Source organism: Pelodiscus sinensis, chromosome 3 (assembly GCF_052426305.1).
Source record: "Pelodiscus sinensis isolate ZL-2025 chromosome 3, ASM5242630v1, whole genome shotgun sequence".
Taxonomy (NCBI): Eukaryota; Metazoa; Chordata; order Testudines; family Trionychidae; genus Pelodiscus; species Pelodiscus sinensis.
The window spans coordinates 40,940,435-40,961,115 of NC_143054.1; the positions used below are offsets into that span (position 1 = coordinate 40,940,435).

Sequence of the window (20,681 nt, forward strand, 5' to 3'; positions counted from 1 at the left end):
TTGCCAGCTGTGTACGCTCTCAGAAAAAAAGCTAGCTCATAAATGTTTAATTGAGTCAGTGAAATGTTAAGGACTTCTTTTGAGTCACAGTCCCACATTTTCTACAAAAAGGATAGTGGGAATTACAAGAAGCAAGCAGAGAAGAATAGGAGGGGTTAGTGTCACTCTCTTTGCATACTCAGGACACACTCCTGCTAATGTAGGCACTAGCTTCATTAAGTCTTTGTGTTCAATAGAGGCTAAAGCCTTCAATTGTGCCCAAGATGAATGTATGAGGGAAAAGGTTCCTTCTGGTATGCCCTCACTTTTTTCCAAAAATCCATACAAAAACCTAGGGGTTGTTGTTGTTTTGTTTTAGTTTTGGAGGGGAGGGGTATTCGTGAGATAGGAATGGTATTTTTAGCCTCTGTTTTTCAGAGGCTAGAAATGGGTGACTGGAGAGTGATCACTTGATGATTACCTGATCTGTTCACTCCCATTGAGGCATCTGGCATTGGCTCTACAAGTCAAGAAGGAAAACTGAGAGAGCTGAGGAGGAGTGTCAAGGCTGTTCCTCACACTGGCATGATGAATGCAGAAATGGGGGCCCGCAAGAGCACTCTGAAACCTTGCCCCTACAGGCTCTGGTAAGAAAAACTTCCCCGCGTGCCAACTGGCTGTGAGAGGGGAGCAGGGAGCCACGCTGGGAGCAGCAAGCCTGAGGGGCAGGACGCCGCCGCTAAGCCAAAGCACGGCAGAGACCCTCCTCCCCCGCCTGGGCAGCAGCAAGGATGCAAGTCCTGTGCCCTGCGTACGGCTGGCTGGGGCGGAAGCGACGGGCGGTTGCCCAGAGGTGAGGGGGGAAGACCCCATGTCACGGAGTGGGCAGGGCCACCATACAGCCATTGGGCCATTTCAAAAGGGCCTGCCAGCGTTGGAGTAGAAGGATGGCAGGGCGTCCGCAGATGGAGGGCGGAGAACCCCAACCGAGGGACACCGCAGCGGAGTGAGGTCCTGGAAGAAGAGCTGGAGGACCGGCCAATGACAGGGCAGCAGGAACCACAGTAGGCACTGGGGAGCTGGAGGCTTATGACCTGGGGCCCACGGAGGGAAGGAAGCAGCCCGGGACGGGGTCCTTCTGGCACCCGTGGGCTGATGCGTTGTGGGGATGCGCCTCATCAGCCGTGCAGGGGAACATTGACCCTGCATTTAGGGCCCTGGGCTGGGATCCGGTAGAGAGGGAGGGCCCGGGTCCCTGTTCTCCCACACCCCTGTGAGGAGGAGGCAAGGCAAAACCCGGGAGGGAGCTCGAAGACCTCGGGTCGCCGGGAACGGACCCCGGCATAGACGACCATAAGGGGAAACAAACAGTGGACAGGCGGGCTCACAGGGCCCTTGTCCAGGACTCGGGCAGAGGCTTGCACCCAAGGGACGGTCACACGTGAACAGAAGTCGTCAGTCGGGCTCACGGGGCCCTCGTCCCAGACTCGGGCAGGGGCTTGCGCACAAGGCACGGTCACACGTGAACTGCAGTCAGTTGGGCTCACAGGGCCCTCGTTCTGGACTGGGGTGGGGCTCACACCCAAAGGACGATCACACATGAACAGCAGTTGGCAGTCAGGCTCTCAGGGTTCTCGTCCCAGACTCGGGTGGGGTGCTCACACTCAGGAGGGCTGTCACACCCAGATTTTGGGGAATCTGCTGCCACCACCCAAGCAATTCCAAGAAAACCAGGGAAGAGATCACTTGGGGAATCTCCTCCCTAAGGTAATTCTCTCCCCCTGCCCAAACCTCCCTTTTACTTGGAGTTGGGAAAACAGAGGGGACTCACAGACAACAATAGACTTGAACAATGCCCTTGAACTAGGTGTTGAGTCCTAAGGACACAACAATCAACCAGCACTGGTTAATTAAAAAAAGGAAAGAAACTTTTATTATCAAAACAAAACTACAGTTGCAAGCATAGTAAAGTGACTAGATAGGAAGAGTCAGCAATTGATAAAGATACTCAGGGAATGACCCTGGGCTAAAACTTGGTTACAAAGAAAAAAACACAATTAACAGCTCTGACATTATTTTCAAATTCTCAAACAAGGAAAACAACAAATCCTGACGGACTATCTAAACTTTTTCCTACTTACACATTTTAAGAAGTCCATTCTTGGAAAGAGAAGTGTCTCCCATCTCCCTCAGTCTCAGAAGAAACTGCTCTGCCTCTCAAATAAAGAACAGAGAGATAAAAACTCCTCTTTTCCAAGTTGAAATTCCTACCTGCATTGTTATTGGCTGACCACCTGATACCTGGATCCTGATACCTGGTTAACCCTTCAGTCACCAGGTGCTGGTCAGCACTCTTGATTATGACAAGGAGAAATATGTCCTTTACCTGGGCAAGATGTTGAGAAATGTCTGGAAGTGAGTTTTGGACAGGATGAGTTGGAAGACGTTAAGGATTGTACATACTGTATATTCTTTGTATCTTCTGATGAGTGTTACTCTTCACCGTCACTGTTTGCATTCAGAGGAAATGCGTTGTTACATCCAGATACCTGCAACTACCATGCCACAGTAGTACTTCTTAGTACCATTACTGTGGCATCTGCTTGCCAGCTATTTGTCTAACAGACGGAGTCTGAGCAAAAAATTCCAGAGAAAATGTTCTGGGTTGTTGCCCATCATTCCTGTCCCTATGGCCAACCCTGACTATAGATATGAAGCAAACATATGGCAGCAGATCAGAGACAAATGTGCCTTTAAAGAACCTATGTATGTAAGCACAATGAAAAATCTTACTTTAATCTATTAAGGATTACATTGTTGGAACCTGTTAGTATACATTAATCCTTGTAGACCTTTCTGTACATCTGATTCATTTATACATTAAGTATTCTTTATAATTCTGATCTTCAACTCTACTGGGTCGGGGTGGCCACCCACTGACAGTGAGGGGAAGTTGCCTCTCCCTGGGTATGTCTACACTACCACCCTAGTTCAAACTAGGGTGGTTAATGTAGGCAACCGGAGTTGCAAATGAAGCCCGGGATTTGAATTTCCCGGGCTTCATTTGCATATTGCCGGGCTCTGCCATTTTTAAATGTCCGCTAGTTCGGACTCCGTGCCCGCGGCTACACGCGGCATGAACTAGGTAGTTCGGATTAGGCTTCCTATTCCGAACTACCGTTACTCCTCATGGAACGAGGTGTACCGGTAGTTCGGAATAGGAAGCCTAATCCGAACTACCTAGTTCGTACCGCGTGTAGCCACGGGCATGGAGTCCGAACTAGCGGACATTTTAAAATGGCGGAGCCCGGCAATATGCAAATGAAGCCCGGGAAATTCAAATCCCGGGCTTCATTTGCAACTCCGGCTGCCTACATTAACCACCCTAGTTCGAACTAGGGTGGTAGTGTAGACATACCCCCTGAGCTTTGGTGGGCATAAGCTGGCCCTGATGAGACACCTGACCAGAAGCCAGGGGGAGGGGCCAGAGATACAAAAGGCCTGCCAGGGAGACCAGTGAGGCCCTGGTGGCTGAAGGAGCCAGAAACCTCCCCTCTGCTCGCTGGAGGAGCTGAGCCCAGGAGAAGCAGAGGACTGGCCTGGGCCACCAGACCCACAGCTCCCTGATGACCTGGACAGATTATTTACCTGGCCTGAGCTGCCGAAACGACGGAGCTCTGAGGAAACCAGGTACAGCACCAGGGGAGTTTGGAAGGAGCCCAGAGAAAGCCGACCACCTGTTGGCTATGCAAGAGCTAGGTCAGCATTGTGAGGTAGATCTCTGCTGACCCAGCAGCAGATTGTCCTGCTGCTGCCAGGGCCCAAGTCTGTGGAGTGGGTGGGCCTGTGTCCCGCCCTGCCACCCTACTCTCAGGTGGCAGTCTCCCCCCTTGGCTGTGCCTGGAGTGCAGCTTACATCCACCGCTGTCACAGCCTAAGCAAGGGCCTGGCTGTCACACCCTAAGCAAGGGCCTGGCTCGGAACTATTTGTTTTCCTACTGCCACACTCTGAGCAAAGACCTGGTTCTGGACTGTTTATTTACTGCCCGCCTGGCTTTTGGACTGTTTGCTTGTTGCCTGCCCTGAGCTGATGCTGGGCCTTTGAACTGTTTGTTTGCTGCCTACCCTGAATTGAGGCCAGGCTTGTGATCTGTTTAGTTGCCACCCACCTGGGACTACAGTAGGGTTCTGGACTCTTGGTTACAGCTCGCCCGGTGAGAGGGCCTACGCTTCGGACCTCAACCACCGCTAATTCCCCAACCGATGGCACAGCGTGTAGTGGGTCGGAATGGCCGCCCACTGACCATGAGGAGGAGCCTTCCCTTCATAAGCGCAACCCGTTTACATCAACAAAGAGTATGTCTGAATTGTAACATACTGATCCTGGATGGAGAAGCAATTCTATTAAAATATTTTGTCTTTTATGCTGTATTTTAACAATCTTGGCCCCTTCATTGTATAAAATTCCAGCTATTCTTGGAAAGCATAATAGACACACAAACTTACGTAAGCAGATTCAGACTTGTTAAACTATTAAGGAATGATTGTCACAACAGATGCATTCTGTTGGAGAATCAACAGGGAAGAATGATTATGGGGTAAGAAGGATCCAGGGGGAGAGATTATGTTGAATAATTACAACTTCACACACAAATCAAATAAATGGAGAATGTATTGAAATGACATGAGAACATATGTATCTGGGAGAATATTCTTGATAAAGAGAGTTTCTTTCTCTAAAGCTTTGTATAGTGACACTACCATCAAAACTGAGTTGGGGAATGAAAACTATGCATACTTCCAGCTACAGTGAAGATACATAACCAACTTTTGGTCTGACAAGAAAAGGTAGTAATTTTCTGTATTCTGAATAGAGCTTTATTAAGACTGATAATCTTAAATAATTCTAATAGAGTTTGTCATTCAGCAATTTAGAGTTATCAGACACTCAGAAAAATCTATACTTTTTTTGAGATTTGTGAGTATGTGTCTGACTGTCTGAAAGGCCACTTGTTCAAGAGCTCCTCCTAAAAAGTAAGAGCTAGAACCACTACATTTGTTATGCATCTTCCTCTTATCATAACTCAAAGCAAGATTAGGGTTTGGTTGTGTCATGACAACTGGAAGTGCCAGTAAAGAGACTGTTTTTCATAACATGTAAAGGGAAGGGTTGGACTGTTTGGAGAGTTGCAATACTGAGTGGACACTGGGGACAGCGAGCCCGCAGGAAAGAACCATCCTGTAGAGGGACTACTGGGGGCATACATACCATCTTGCCTGGCAGAATGCAAGATAAGTAGCCTCCCTTTCCCAAACCATTTTCCCCCTCCCAGGCCTTAGCAACAGTGCCAGAGGAGAGGGAAGATAAAAGACTCCTGATGGCCAGGGCAGGGATGTGGGGAGAAAAAAGCTCCTTGGAAGTGGGGAGAGTGGGCTGGAAGGGTGGCAGAAGAAAAAAGGCCCCTGGTGGTAGGAGAGGGCTGGAGGGAAATAAAAGGCCCCTTGAGGTCAGAGGGGGCTGGGAGGAGGGAAAAGGCCCCGGCAGCTGGGGTTGGGGCTGGAAGAGAGAAAAGGCAAATGGTGACCAGGGGGAGAGAAAAGGCCCATGTTGAATAGGGTCCCTCACTCTGAGCCACTCTTTACCCTCGACTTTCACCCCCTGCCCTAGCCTCCTGCACTGTCCCTTCCCACATCCTAAGGCCCTGCCACAACTCCTGCATCTTCCCACACCACTGGCTCGCTGCTCTCAAGAACCCTGGCAACACTGTAGTATTAATATAAATGTAAAAGAACACCTATATCACTACATTTGTAATTATCTCTTTCCTGTCCCCTTTCCTTGCTTTGAAAGTATAATTATATTCTAGACTGAAAGCAGGAAGGTTTGGAAACTCAACTGTTGTTCTGGATATTAGATCTCAAATTGTGATAAATAAACACAGCCGTTTACTAGACTGCAGTCTTTTAACCTTACAAGAAAAGCCACAAGTCATTCAACAGGTTACCACTGGTGTTACCAGAACAAAATTAAGGTAGCTGGGTGACATGACAACAAAATAGCAGGTGAAATTTAATACTGATAACTACAATGTGGCACACGCTAGAAAAAAATTCCAAACTATCCAAAATGATGATATCTAAAGTAATGTATTACCACTGAAGAATGAGGTCCCAGGGTTATTGGTAAGAGCTATCTGAAAACACCTGCTCAGTGATAAAAAATAAATAGTAACAGAATTTTAGAAACCATTAGGAAAAAAGATAGATAATTGCATAATGCCTCTATGTAGATGGTATATACGAATACCTTTAATATTGTATGGACAGTTCTTGTTACCCCATCTCATAAAAGATACATTAGAACTGGAAAATGTGCAGAATACAACAAGATGAATTAGGGTTATGGAACAACTTCCATATGAAAAAAAAAATTAAAAGACAGACTGTTCAGCTTTGAAAAGAGATGTCTAAAAGAGAATATGATAGACATGTTTAAAATCATGAATAACGTGGATAAGTGCTATGTATTCATTTACATAATTCAAGAACTAGGGATCTGATGAAATCAATATGCATTGGGTTGAAACCAAATACAAGAATCTACTTTTCCACACAATGCACAGTCAATCTGGGCAACTCATTGCCAGGGGATTTTGTGAAGGCTGAAAGTATAACTGAGTTTAAAAAAAGGTATTAGCTTAGTTGATAGAGGGTAAGTCTCTCAATGGTTATCAGCCAACATAGTGAGGGACAAAATCTCACATTTTGGATATCCCTAAATTTCTGACTGGATGACAAGGGATGAATCATTAAAAATTATTCTGATCTGTATATTGCTCTGAAGCATCTGTCTGTCAAAAGACAGGATACAGGGCTAAATGGACCACTGGTCTGTACCAATATAGTCATTTTTATATTCTGAAGAGGATATTTGAAAACATATTTATTATTTTCAAATTAAACTGTTCATTTTCTTTTTGAAACTGGTGACAGAAAATGATTAATAGCTAGTTTTTAATTCTAATCTTTTCTCTTTCTAATCATGGCAGAGGATCACAGTCTCTTGGGCAACCAATTCCCTGTCCCCACTCCTTGTCCCATCAACCTCTCCACTCTTGCTTTTTCTGGTTTGTTATCCAAGTATGTTTGTGCAGCCAATCTCAGTTTATCTCCCCAACTCCAGCACCTAGTCAGATCTTTCTCTCCCTTCTTTACCTTCATTTAGTCCCATCACTTGTTTGTAGTTCTAATCTCCTTGTCCAGCCAGTTCCAGTCTCTTCCTTTACCTCCGGCTCCTAATATTAGTGTTTACCATTCAGCTGCCTCCTTGTCCTAACCAATTTTCCCTAGTTCTTAATCCCAATATCCTTGCCAAACTACTTTTCATGTCCCCTCTCAGCTCCATCTACCAGTTCTAGTCTCCTAGCTTCCCTATTTCTATCTTTTAGTCGACTTATGCAGGTGATCCGTGTCTCTTTCCAACACCTAATCACAGTTTCTCCCCCTCCACACACAAATACCACCTCTAGTCATATTCTCACCAGATTCCTTGTCCAAATTTACTCATTTTCCTCCCCTTTGATCCAGTTCTTATCCCCTCTTCATTCAAATCAGACTACTTCCTTCTCCATTGTTCCTGGGCGCCAGCAGGGCAATCAATGAGAACACAAGAACAACAGGTTTATTGTTCTCATCTCCAGTGCAGATGCTCTGGAGTTGTGAGAAGTCCAAGCATTCCTATTGAGGATGGAATCTTTGGAGATTTTAGCTGTTATGCTTCAGCAAGTCTCTGCTAAGAATGAGCAAATTATAATTGATTAGTTTACCCACATTTGGGCAGATTTCCATAGATTTCCTTGTCTAATTTGAAGTCCTCACTTTACAACACATGGATGCTACTGTTGTTGAAAAACAGATCTCAATATTTTTTAACATGAGAAAAAGATGTATTGTTCCCTAGTCTTGTTCTTGGAAATGCACAACTTTGAGTAAAATTTTATGTAAAAAAAAAAAAGCAGCTTGATGTAGACCCACAGCGTGAAACATTTCCATCCAAACTGTTGATGCAAGGCAGAGTTTGAAGCAACTTAAAACAGAGTCTTGTTCTGAAAAGTGGGCCACCTACACAGCCCCATGCTGGACCATTGATTATCATCATGAATGAAGCACAAGTATGGCTCAAGTTATAAAGCAATGTTGGTGGTAGCAGCATAATGGCTGAATGAGCTGCCTAATCTGCCCAAATTATTTATCAACTCATATGTTCAAATGAGCAACTTACTGCTAACTCTATATGGAACATCTCTGCTGGGAACAGGAGCAAAAATCAGGGGAAGTAGGGTTTAGTTTGTTACAAGAAACATCCAGGTATGTGCAGAGTGCTATAACTGTATACCAACACAATTTGGAAGACAGGTGCAAAACTGTAGGGTTGAGGGTTCTTTTGCATCAGTTATTTAAAAGTTTTCCAGCTCAAGATAGAGTATAACTTAATAAATACAATCTTTCTCTAGAAAAACACATAATTTTTAGAACTTAAAGAAACCTGATATGGCTTTTTATATTAGCTGGTATTTTTGTCATTAGTTCCTTACATTTGTTCACCCTTTCTAACACTAAAGAAAACAAGTTTCTAGCTTTAAACTCAACAGTAACATCTCCAGAAATGTTTGTATTGGTATTAATTGAAAGATGCTGTTTTATCTACTATACATTTGACCATCCCTGCTCAAATTGTTCAAGTGTGATTCTCATTTAATCTATACAGATACAAAGGCATTTTTTTCCTGTGGAGGAAGAATAGGAAGAGTTACTTAGGTACAGTCTTAGCACTGTTAGATATTTGAAACCCTAACAGGTTTGATGGACAGTTGAAAAGTCTACTGGTGAAGTGGCAACATATGGAAAATAATACGTAGATTGTATTAGATTCAGATAAGAGAGTTATCAAATACAGGTGTCTAAATGGTCATTTAAAAGGATGGAGTTACCTTGTGTGAGGCTGAGTCAAACTCTTATGATCAGCATTTCAATTCTGGACATTACTTTTTGGATCTTCAATCATCAAATGAGTATTCTGCATTCTTTACCTCTCAGAATAGAGGGAAACAATTGAATATAATAGTGGTAATTTGGTATAACTCTTTCCCTATGCCTCCAAATAAAGATAAAGTTGACTTCCTATAAAGGAGGAGAACGTTGTTGAATTCATGATGATTAGAAACTTACTGCAAAAGAAGCAACCTTATTATGGGATATAGGATCAGAGGTATACTTGTATTCAGCTCAGTTCTCAACATGGAAAATGAGCCCTTGGGAAGATTCAGAGTGTGTTGAGTTTCCTCTGGTGACAAGAATACAACAGTGTAGTGGTCATCAACTGCAAGGAGAGCACTCGGATTGTTACTTGGATACTTCACAATGTTGCATTTTTAAAAACTTGCAGTATATTATCTTTACCAAACAACAGAGTCTGTGGAGTTTTTTTGTTTGTTTCTTGTTTTTTTGTTTTTTAACTGTTTGTCATTCTGTTACTTTAGTAAGAGTCCACTTTACCGTGAATGTCAATTTAAGGTTAAATACAGCTGATACAGCAACACAGAACACTAATACTTTCCACTAGAACTACAAAGTCTTCCTGCTGATTAGAGAATAGGAATGCTAACTCCAGCTGTGGGAGTGCCCTAGGCTGCATCATCTTCTCTCTACAACATCTACAGGTGTCTCTGCAAGGAATGTTTTAATTAGAGAGAAAAAATATCCAGGCAACTATAACAGAAATTATAAAAGAAACACCAAAGTTTTTTTATCTGGAGTAAGTTGTGGCTATTCTATATAGCATTTTCAAGCCTTTTTCTTTGCACATGATGCTTCATTGATGTCTTCCAAGCTTGGGACATTAAAACAGCTAAAAAGGTCTCTGCATTCATTGAACCTTTTTGGTCCTTCCCCTGCTCTTCAAAAGTATCCAGAGCAGAGACAAAGAAAAACTGAGATGTTTTGGTGAACTATATTTAAAAAGGATTAAAACAAAAGGAAAAATCTGCACACCTTTAATTTAATTCTTGAGGCTAAAATAATCCTTTGAATACTTTATCAGAAGCAACTTTTTAATTCCTAACTTTTCAGCAGACAAATGACACTTAAAAATAAAACAATCTAAAGAAATTTAATAAAATATCTGAGAATAGATATTTAACACCAACCAGCCAAAGATTATGTTTTTGCTCTCTTGTACTGAAAGAACAATGATCACACACCAAATTCCTGCCATACCAATGTGAATGCCATTCTATAAATTGTATCAGTCATTTCTTTTCCCCCATTTCCTCCTCCCCCATTTCAGCTGTACATTTCTAAGGGCTCAGCTAGACTATGCAAAGAGGAATTTGCATATCCTCTTTCGACACTCTAGCATAGTCTAGATGAGCCCTTAGAAATCATAGAAATGTATGGCTGAAAGGGACTGCAAGATGTCATCATATCCATTTCCTTGCACTGAGGAGGGTTGACCAGTATACCTAGACCATTTCTGAAAGATATGTTTATAGCCTGAAGTTAAAAACCTCCAGTGATGTGGATTCCATGCCTCTGTAGGAAACCTGTTCCAATGCTTAACTACCCTTTGCAGTTAGGAAGACTTTTTTCCTAATAATTACGCTAAATCCTTGCTGCAAATGAAACCAATTACTTCTTGTTCTACTTTTGGTGACAAAGAGAACAATACTTACTTCTATTGTATATATGCTCAGTTATGTATCTTACAACAGAAAAGAGAAAAAAACAGGCTACTATTTTTTTTCCTCTCCCCAAATCTATGCACTGCCACCATATTTGCTCATGCAGGTCATAGTGGCCTTAGCCTATCCAGGCTAGGTTGAAATCCGACTGTAATGTTTACTGTAAATATATTGTGGAATACAAAAAGTACTTCAAGATTACTAGGTGATCATAGAATCATAGGGCTAGAAGAGAACTCAGGAGGTCATTGAGTCCAGCCCTCTGCCCAAAGCAGGACCAATACCAACTAAATCATCCCAGGCAGGGCTTTGTCAAGATGAGACTTAAAAACCTCTAGGGATGGAGATTCCACCACCTCCCTAGGTAACCCACTCCAGTACTTCATCTCCGTCTTACGGAAATAGTTTTTCCTAATATCCAACCTAGACCCTCCCCCCCCCACACTGAAATTTGAGACCATTGCTTCTTGTTCTGCCCTCTGTCACTACTGAGAACAGCTTCTCTCCATCCTCTTTGGAATTTTCCTTCAGAGGAAATCCCCCTTCACGCTTTTTTCTGCAGACTAAATAAGCCCAAATGCCTCAGCCTCTCCTCACAGGTCATGTGCTCCAGTCCCCTAATAATTTTGGACCCTCCACTGGATGCTCTCCAATGCATCTGCATCTTTTCTGTAGTGGGGGCCCAGAACTGGATGCAGTACTCCAGATGTGGCCTCACCAGTGCAGAATAAAGGGGAATAATCACATCTCTAAATTTGCTGACACCCTAATATGCCATTAGCCTTTTTGGCTAATGCACCCTAATATGACATTAGCCTTTTTGGCTACAAGGGCACACTGTTGACTCACATCCAGCTTCTCACCCACTGTAATTCCCAGGTCCTTTTCTGCTGAACTGCTATCTAGCCAGTCAGTCCCCAGACTGTAACAATGCTTGGGATTCTTCAGTCCCAAGTGCAGAGCTTTGCACTGTAATGTGTACCGTAAATATATTGTGGAGTACAAAGTACTTCAAGATGACTAGATGACGATAACTTGAGGAATTAGGAACTTCCCATTTATCTGAATCCCTAAGCTTGGCCCCTTCATTATCCTATTGAGCAATGAACCTCTAGCTACAGGTATGATAGCTGTTCCTTCACAATTATCTGTAGTTAGATACTGATCAAGGAGAGCGATCACTACAATTTTTAATCTTCATTTATAATTCTTCTTGCCATCCTGAGCCTTTCTGTATGACAGGACTAATACTTGAATTGCCCATATATTTGTTGCCAAGATCTGCTCATACTCTGATATGTGCATGGAAGATTGCAGAATTAGCTTATGCACATATGTATCACTGTTTTGCTAATGAGATATTGAAAACAAAGGTGAGCAAAATTGTTCCTGTTTTTCTGCTTTTAATGGATCATTCAACTCACTTATAATGATGTTTAAATTTCACAATCATAAAGAGCCCCAGAATGTTAAGAAGGCAAACAGGTATTTGCACAAACTCCAGAATTGACTTCAGTGTTATTAAGAATTCACGTTGGTTGTCCTAAAATCAGATTTTGTTAAGTTTCTACATTACTGCCCTTTCATTCAGTAACTGAAAAAAGGACCTGAAAGACCACATGTTAATTGTAAATGATGTATGTTTTGTAGCATCTAAAATTTAGTAATCAGATATAGATTAAATGGCTTTATTTGGCATTAGATTTAAATTGACATTTACCAGATCCCATCCATCAATGTTATAATAGGCATGAGTCTATTTTATTCACTTTACAGAAAAACAAAAACAAACTAACAGAACTCTTGACCATATGTCCATTCTGTCAGAAAACATATGATGAAGTTCTGTTGTATAAAAAACAAAGGACTCCATTTTCTCTTTTACAGCTCTGCACTTGTATCCACCGATAAGTGAAATCTACCTACTTAATTTCTCCTTTTGGTCCTTGGAGTTCAAGTTTGCTTCAATTGGATGAAACAGGACTACAGCAGATGATGATAAAGGAGGGAAAATGTTGTGGCTCTCTTGGATCTTTTGCACCCAATTCATGAAGGAAATCAGCACAAATTCATATAGACTGAGGCTAATTCTTTCTATACGCTGTAAATACCCTCCTTAAGGAGATTTCTAAGAAAAGTGGCAATGAGGAGATGCCATGAAAGCATTGTTCCTTCATAGCTCATCTACACTATGGAGAAGACCGATATTGCTGAAGTTGATATTTCGGATTTGAATTAGCGGGTCTAATGAAGACCCACTAATTCAAACTGAGAGGGTGCTAGGGTGCTCCTGTCGATGCCGGTAGTCTTGCTTCTCATGAGGAGTAAAGAAAGTCGATGGGAACGTGTATTCCCATTGATATTCCACTATGTGGACAGCCCCAAAATGTGATTTAAGGTACTTAGATTCCAGCTACGTAATTAATGTAGCTGGAATTGCATATCTTAAGTTGACTTTCTCCGTTAGTGCAGTCCGTGCATCAGTGGTTGTTAGGAGTGGTAAAAGCTGGTGGGTCAGGGGGCACAAGTGGAGAGGAGGCACAGGTAAAACTTGCCTATAAGCATCTTGCTTTCTGATGATCTCATGAGATACCTGGATTCTGGACAGGATCCCTATCTTTTTCTATAAGGTCAGAGGCAAACTGGGCATCCCTTCCATTAAGAATTCTTATGAGATTCATCTGTTTCAGCTCATGATTTTACCTTTGTATTCCATAAATCACTATTGTTTATGAGCCAATGGGGCCCAAAGTTCTTTTCTTTTAATCCCTATTTTTTTACTTCATATGAGTGTCCAGGTTAAGTGCTCACTTTTAAAAATGTGATTCATTTCTGTCAGATTAAGACACTAATACACTCAATCCATAGTACAAACATGTCATAATTTCTTTTTATCATTCCCGCCATTCTGTTAATTAGTAATTCTTTCAAAATGCAAAGAGATTTAAAATATTGCTTTTGTTAATGTGCTTAAATTCTCCATTTTACCAATCTGTGCATGGAATTAAAATGCCATCTCATAAACACTATAAAGAGTACTCATTTTGTGAGAAATCATGTCAGCCAACTAATAGTTATATATGTGCCTTTTTAAAACAAACACCATTTCCTTGCCCTTCAAAACATGTTTTTGGGTTGATTTTTTGGGGGCGATCTACTTACTGGTATATGTGAGTTGAAATCCTTGGTCAGTATCTGATCCATTGGTATTAAATTCTATCCACAAATGGTTAGAGGTGCTATTCAGGATCAGTCCCATCAGTTCATTTTTAGTGTAGACCCCCAATGGACGAGAAGAACTGTCTTTTCCATCATACACCTTATAAAACAAATATCACATCATGGAACTCTATGTTATTTAATTGTGTAGCATTGGAATTAGTTTTGAAGCTGCTTTTAAGATATGAAGCTTTTTCTTACAATCAGTTCCTAAACAATGTATAATGCTCCCATATTGGGTACAGAAAAGACATTTTAAAAAAAATATTTTTCTTGGTTTTACAGTTCAGATTACAAACAAAAAAAATTTCCACTTCTCTGTAGATCTTTTTACACACACACACACACACACACACACACACACACACACACACACACACACACACACACACACACAGAGAGAGAGAGAGAGAGAGAGAGAGAAAGAGCAGGAGAGAGATCCTTGGAAAGTGACTGGTGCTGTACAAGGGAGTTTGCTGGATCGAGGAAGTTCAGGGCTCTTTCGGGGGGTAGCCTCAGCCACCTTCCCTCCTCTGCAAGCCACAAGCTGCCAGTCCTTTGATGCGAGACTCCCAGCATCAAAGAGCTGGAGTTTCTGATCCAGGGGCTCTCTGCTCCACCAACATCCGTGGTCCTGCCAGACCATGGATGTTGCCAAACTGGAGAGGTTCGGACTAGAGAGGTGTGTATCTATATAAAGGGAGGGGGAGAAACTGGGAGAAAGAAAATGGAATCAATATGTATACACGGATCTATCCTCAGAGGTTTCATAACCTCAGGAGTTTTTTTTTCATTCTCCACTTACAAAGCCTGAAAAGGTTTGTGACATTTTATTTAAGGGTGTCTTTTCTGAAGTTACTGTTAAAAAGAAGGAGGGGGTAAACCCTATTCCACTCTGTTCCCTTGTGTCTGAATGTGTTAAAAGATCAATTGAGGTACGTGAAGTCAAGCCATTGCCTTTTATTTCAGTCTCTATGCCTGAGGTAATAATCTGATTCCACATCAGAGAAATGTATGCTTCACTATACAAACAAACTACAGGGAAGTTCATTTTTAGCATGCACTATTCCAATGGGAAAAATCAACATTAACCACAATGCTTTTAAAATTGTTCAGTGAAAGGAAATGTGCTTTTGATTGGTCATGAACACAGGAGTAGTACTAAGGGAACCTAGTACTGATTTGGGATTTCTTATGTCTTTTTCTAGTGTAAAACATTCAAGGCAATCAAGTACCCAAATGGTACCCTATGGTATTTTGAGGACATTAAATAAATTCAGTAAAGTATTTTTCTTATTATTACACAAATTATCTATACTTTCATTGAATGTATTCTTCCATAAAAAATATATTGAAAAGGCCTTGTGCCATAAGACTTACCAACAACTTAATTAATACAGATACTGATTTCTGGACAGATCTATGACATGAAAACTAATTATTCTGATAAAAATGTACAGATGTAAAGAATGACTTTTCTTTGACAGTATAGGTAGAGAAGCATGTGAGCAATTCATTATGTGGGTCTTTAGCTGTCCATTGCACACAGTACATAGCTGGGATTTACCACAGAAAACTAATTAGAATTTCATAGTGTACATCTTGAGCCCTCCAGGCAAAAAGATCACTGCACTCACACAGAGCCCCATTAAACTCAGTGAGATCCTTCTTTTGTGTCAGTCATTGCAGGATCAGGGCCTTGGTAGTTTGCTCTGAATATCTTAAAAAATGTGTTCAGCTTGTCATATAGTGGCACTATATTGATCAGGCCCAGTGCAAATAACAGTTCTTTTGGCATTTAAATTAAAAAAAAATTCCCAAGGATTGTAAATCTGTTGTGAAAACTAAATTTGAGTATAGAGGCACTGTGACAAAAGTACTATGGGTTTAATATGGTCAACATTTCATCTATAGTTCTTACAGCAAAAAGTTTACAATCTACATTTTAGACATGACAAATTTTAAAATGTTAAATTAACAGAGTGGAGATTGGAGGAACTATGTATTAGAATTAGAATAACAAATTCTCTTAGTTATGTGATTTAGGTATATTCACATGACAGAAGTTCTGGATTTACTTCTTGGGAGATGACTGCTTAGGAGCTCGGTTTAAGAATTTTGGAAGAACCCCAGTTCCAAAGGGAGCATTTGCTCTGTGTGTGCCCATATAAGAGTTCTAAAAATGTTTTCAACTGGCAAATCCTTCAACAGACCCACAAAAGTAGACAATGATTTGGTAAAATTAACTATAACTCTAGGAAAGTGTGATGCTGTATGATTGAAATATTACCATTTATTTCATTAATATTGTCACTGTTAGACAATTGCAACAAAGCTTGTACAAGGTTTATCATGAACCATGTCAGTATAAACAATATGAATTGTTGCATGTATCATCTTTGTATGTAAAGTAATGAATATTGATTATGTGCTGGTATTTCAAACGCTTTTGCTACTGGGTCAACACCTAAAAGATAGTTTACAGGCTATTACCCAGCACATTATGAATTGATAGCTCAAGTTGACATCCCATTAAAGAACACGAAGAGCTTTAGAACAAGTTTGTCCCCTCCCAGTGAGCTTTTCTTTGCACAATTTAGCAATATGGGTCATTACTGTTCCTATGAGTCATCAAAGCATGCAGGGACATATGACCAGCTCAGGTGACCCGGGACCCTATCTTGTGCTTGTATATTTCCACAAACTAAGAATCAGACCTCCCCACCCCATATAGGAGAAGCATCTCCATTTTGCCTCTCTTCTGCTCTGATTTCTGGTCAATACAGTAAAAGAAGCATTACAGCCAATGAACTGAGGACCTTTCCATCTTTTGGAAGTTACTAGAGGCTTTACAAACCAGCAGGGCTGTAATACAAGTGCTACAAATGGGATATAGGAACACTGTAATTTTTGTATGTACGTACATGATTTATCTGACCATTTAACTCCCTTCTTTTCTCTTTTAAACAAACTTTTTAGATATCTGATATTACAGTACTGACAAATGGCATGAACATTGAGTGATGATATAGATATATTAACCTGGCTGTGTGACTGACCTTTTGGGATCAGAAGGACCATTTGTTTGATTAAATTGGTTTTCAATAGCCATTCATAATAAAGTTTAGTGTCTGGGTGGCGAAACAAGTGCTAGAATGGTTAAGGAGACTGCATTGTTTTTACTTCTCAATAACAAATATTGTGAAACAAAAGTTCACTTTTGTTAGTGGCGTGGTATATCTAATAGTAGAATGTCCACCAGCTTGCAGTGAGTTTTCCCTATTGCTCAGCAGTTTGCCCTGAGGCACAGTGACAGATGGGATGAAAGATATTCCATGAAGGGTTGGAGGAAGTGTATAAAACTGTGAAGCTGATGATCCAGATGGTGAGACATTTCAATCATGATCAAATCATAAAAAAACAAGGGCTGACCATTACTGTTCACATTGTGGTCTGCTAATGGTGTAGACCAGCATTTCCCAAACTATGGGCCATGGCCTGGTACCGGGAAAAAATACTGGGCCTCAGCATGGCTGCCGGGAAGGCAGCGGGGGGGCTTGGGAGGAAGTGTGTGTGGGGGGGTCATCGGGAAGCAGGGTTGGGGGCAGCAGGGCTGTCCGACAGAGATGGGGGGGCAGGCAGCCAGCTGACAGAAAACAGGGCTGGACGGGGGGCAATGGGGCTGGCCAGGGGAGATCGGGAGGAGAAGCAGGGGAAAATCGGTCAGCGGGGAGGAGGAGATGGGGGCAGGACTAGCTGGTGGAAGCAGGGCTGGCCGGGGGGGGCAGAGGGGAATGCCTGAACTAGCCACCGGAAGTGCGTCTGGCCAGGGGAGATCGGGAAGAGAAGTGGAGGAGAATCAGCAAGCTGGGAGAGGATGGGGGGAGCGGGGCTGGTTGGAGGAGATCGGTGGGAAGGGGGGGGGAACTAGCCGCCAGAAGCAGGGCTGGACGGGGGAGATCGGGAGGAGAAGTGGGGGAGGGGAGGAGCAAATCAGCTGGCATGAAGCGGGACTGACCCGGGCACATGCACACCCAGGTACACGAGTGAGTCCAGCCCCGGGGATTCCATTTTGCCCTTTCCCCATACCCTCTCTCGAGTAGTTGCGAATTGCCTAGCAGGTAGACACACTCATGCAGCGTTAGCATATTTACCAGCCAGGCAGTTTGCAGCTACAGACTGACACACCTAATTATAATAAAACTTACCTAATTAGAAAATACCAGACATTTTAAATGTCCGGTATTTTCTCAATTTGTTTCCTGGACAGAACCCTCAAATACCGGACTGTCCAGTACAAAATCAGACACCTGGCAACCCTACCCCTCCTTGCACCCTCCCTCCTAGCCAGATACCCTACTCCCAATCTGCTCCTGCTCCTGCTCCTGCTTCCTGGAGTGCCTGTGCACCAGGTCCCTGAAGCCCTGGCCCCGGCTGGACAGAGGATGCAGCCAAGTGAAACACTGAAAATTTATTCATTTTTAATTCTTTTTTAAATATGCGTTTATATTTTTGGGCTGCAAAAAACAGTACTGAAAAAAACCGGGTTCCAACTAAAGTAAAAAGTTTGGGAAACCCTGGTCTAGCCAGCTTTCTATCCATCTTACAGTCCATTTATTCAATCCATATTCCCTTAACTTGCTGGCAAGAATATTGTGGGTGATCACATCAAAAGCTTTGCTAAAGCTGGCACTGGGGGTTTTGGGAGGACCAGAAACAACATATTTGAATATTCATCATTTGCTTAATGAATCTGCAAATATGCAAATGAATGTTACAGGTCCTCCAAAAGCTCATGAATGGATTTACTGGTCCCAGTGCCAAAGAGTTTGGGAACCCCTGGTGTAGACCCTTGTGGTGAGTTCAATGAGAGACTCTGAAATCTCCATATCTGCTAGTCTCTTCAAAAGTTAGTCATGTTGAAAGGTAGCAAAAATGTCTGTATAGTCAATAAAGCAAATGATCAACGGGTGATTGTATGTCTCATATTTTTCAATGTTGAGATGAATATTTATGATTTGGAGACATTAATACACAGACTAACAACATTTGAAAAACAAAATAAGAATAAAAGGAGTATCCCAAATGTCCAGAAATACCCACCACTTTATAGATGTAAAACCACATTGTCACTGCAGATAGAAATCAATTTCTTAAATCATTCAGGTTCACATTTTAGCTTTTTTTTAGTCATAATTATGATAATAGCATATTATTTCTACTTGCTGTATTGCAATGTTAATGCTGTTCCCCATTTCATTTGCATTTAATATAAAAAGGTGATTCCAGTCAGCTATGGGTTATATTTCATATAACAAAATATATTTTTCTGTATGCAAGCAGAAGGATATAAATAAATCAAAGCTGAAGGTATGATCATTCTTTATATTACATACAAATTAAATAGAGAATTAAATTTATATATTGTGTGTATATATGTATGTACATATACAATTTAATTTGTAGATTATATGAACACACACCAATTACTTATGTAAAGTGAGGGGGAGAGAATAGTAGATAGTGAAACAGATTTTATGTTACCTTAACAATATCTCCATCATGCAGCTGAAAGGTTCTGGCTCTAAGATGGATCCCTTTACCAGCCTCTGTTTCAATTGTATAGATGCATTCATGGTTGTTGTCATAGTTTGATGGAAAATTTGGTGACAGCAATGTTCCCTCATTTCCAGAGACACTTGCTCCACATTCAGCTACAGGAAAGAGTAAAATTAAAAATAAATTATAAAGGTGGATTATCCATTTCAATCATATAAAATAATGATTAGATTCAAATTTAACACTAATCTCTGTGATAATTCTTAAGTGTTAGAGACTATCTGAGAGAATTATATTGCTGCAATACTTTTATCTTCTACTGACAAACGATCAAAACAACAGTTACAAATAGACCACGTATAGAGTAGGGAAATCCAGGTTATTTTTGTCTTGTCCCCTTAGCCTCTTATCAGCCTCCTCCTCCCCCATAAATTGGGAGTTATGATCACATAGAAACTGAATGTTTTGTTGAAGCTGTTCTGGTCTTCTGCAGAAATAGGTGGAGCACTGATCATACTGACTCCCTGTTCTACTTGATATAAAATACTAGACAAAGTGGAAATCCAAGAGCTAAAGTAAAAAACACCAAATCTGACATTATTGTGATAGCTATTGGAACAGTTTCTTCTATCGACAATAAAAAAGCTGCTGCTATCTGCCAAGGATGAAATCAACAGCTGCCCTCCTTCACAAGCAAAGAGTGGATGAGGCCTTCTCCCAGCAGTCTGAGTAGAGGCCAGAAAAGCCTTCCCTTCCCTTTCAGAATTAAAGAGCTGTTTTACTGTCTGTCTGGAAAGGAAGGTAAGCAGCATTAGATAAAGTGTTAGGTTGTGGGGTTATCTTATTTTCTGATTGAAACATAACAAAAGTATGTCAAGAATGCAATATAAATAATCTAAGTCACAAATGCTAATTTCAAAACTCAGGATTTCGGCAAGGAAGAAAATAATGAAATTCTATTTCAAAACAGATACTGTAAATATTAGCAAAATATTAGCAGCTTTGAAAAAAAACCCTGAAATATATTTACCTATTCTTAACTGTAGTCACAAACTGGTATGTAGATACTATAGGAAGTCTAAAATATATAATTTATACTTGACTGAATAATAAGACTTAAACATCCACAAAAAATAAAATACAGTGCATTTTTCTGAGTCTACCATGCTGAGACAGATCCAAATC

At 41.3% G+C, this 20,681-nt stretch overlaps 1 protein-coding gene across 1 annotated transcript in view; it reads right to left on the reverse strand.

Annotated features, from left to right (window-relative positions):
• The window catches only part of CSMD1 (CUB and Sushi multiple domains 1), a 1,868,278-nt gene that overhangs the window by 365,261 nt on the left and 1,482,336 nt on the right, over positions 1-20,681 (reverse strand). The window contains exons 22-23 of the mRNA XM_006137767.5: positions 19,482-19,651; positions 13,881-14,037 (exon numbers count right to left, since the gene is read on the reverse strand). Coding sequence (XP_006137829.3) covers positions 13,881-14,037; positions 19,482-19,651 — 327 coding nt within the window. The remainder of the gene's footprint in view (positions 1-13,880; positions 14,038-19,481; positions 19,652-20,681) is intronic.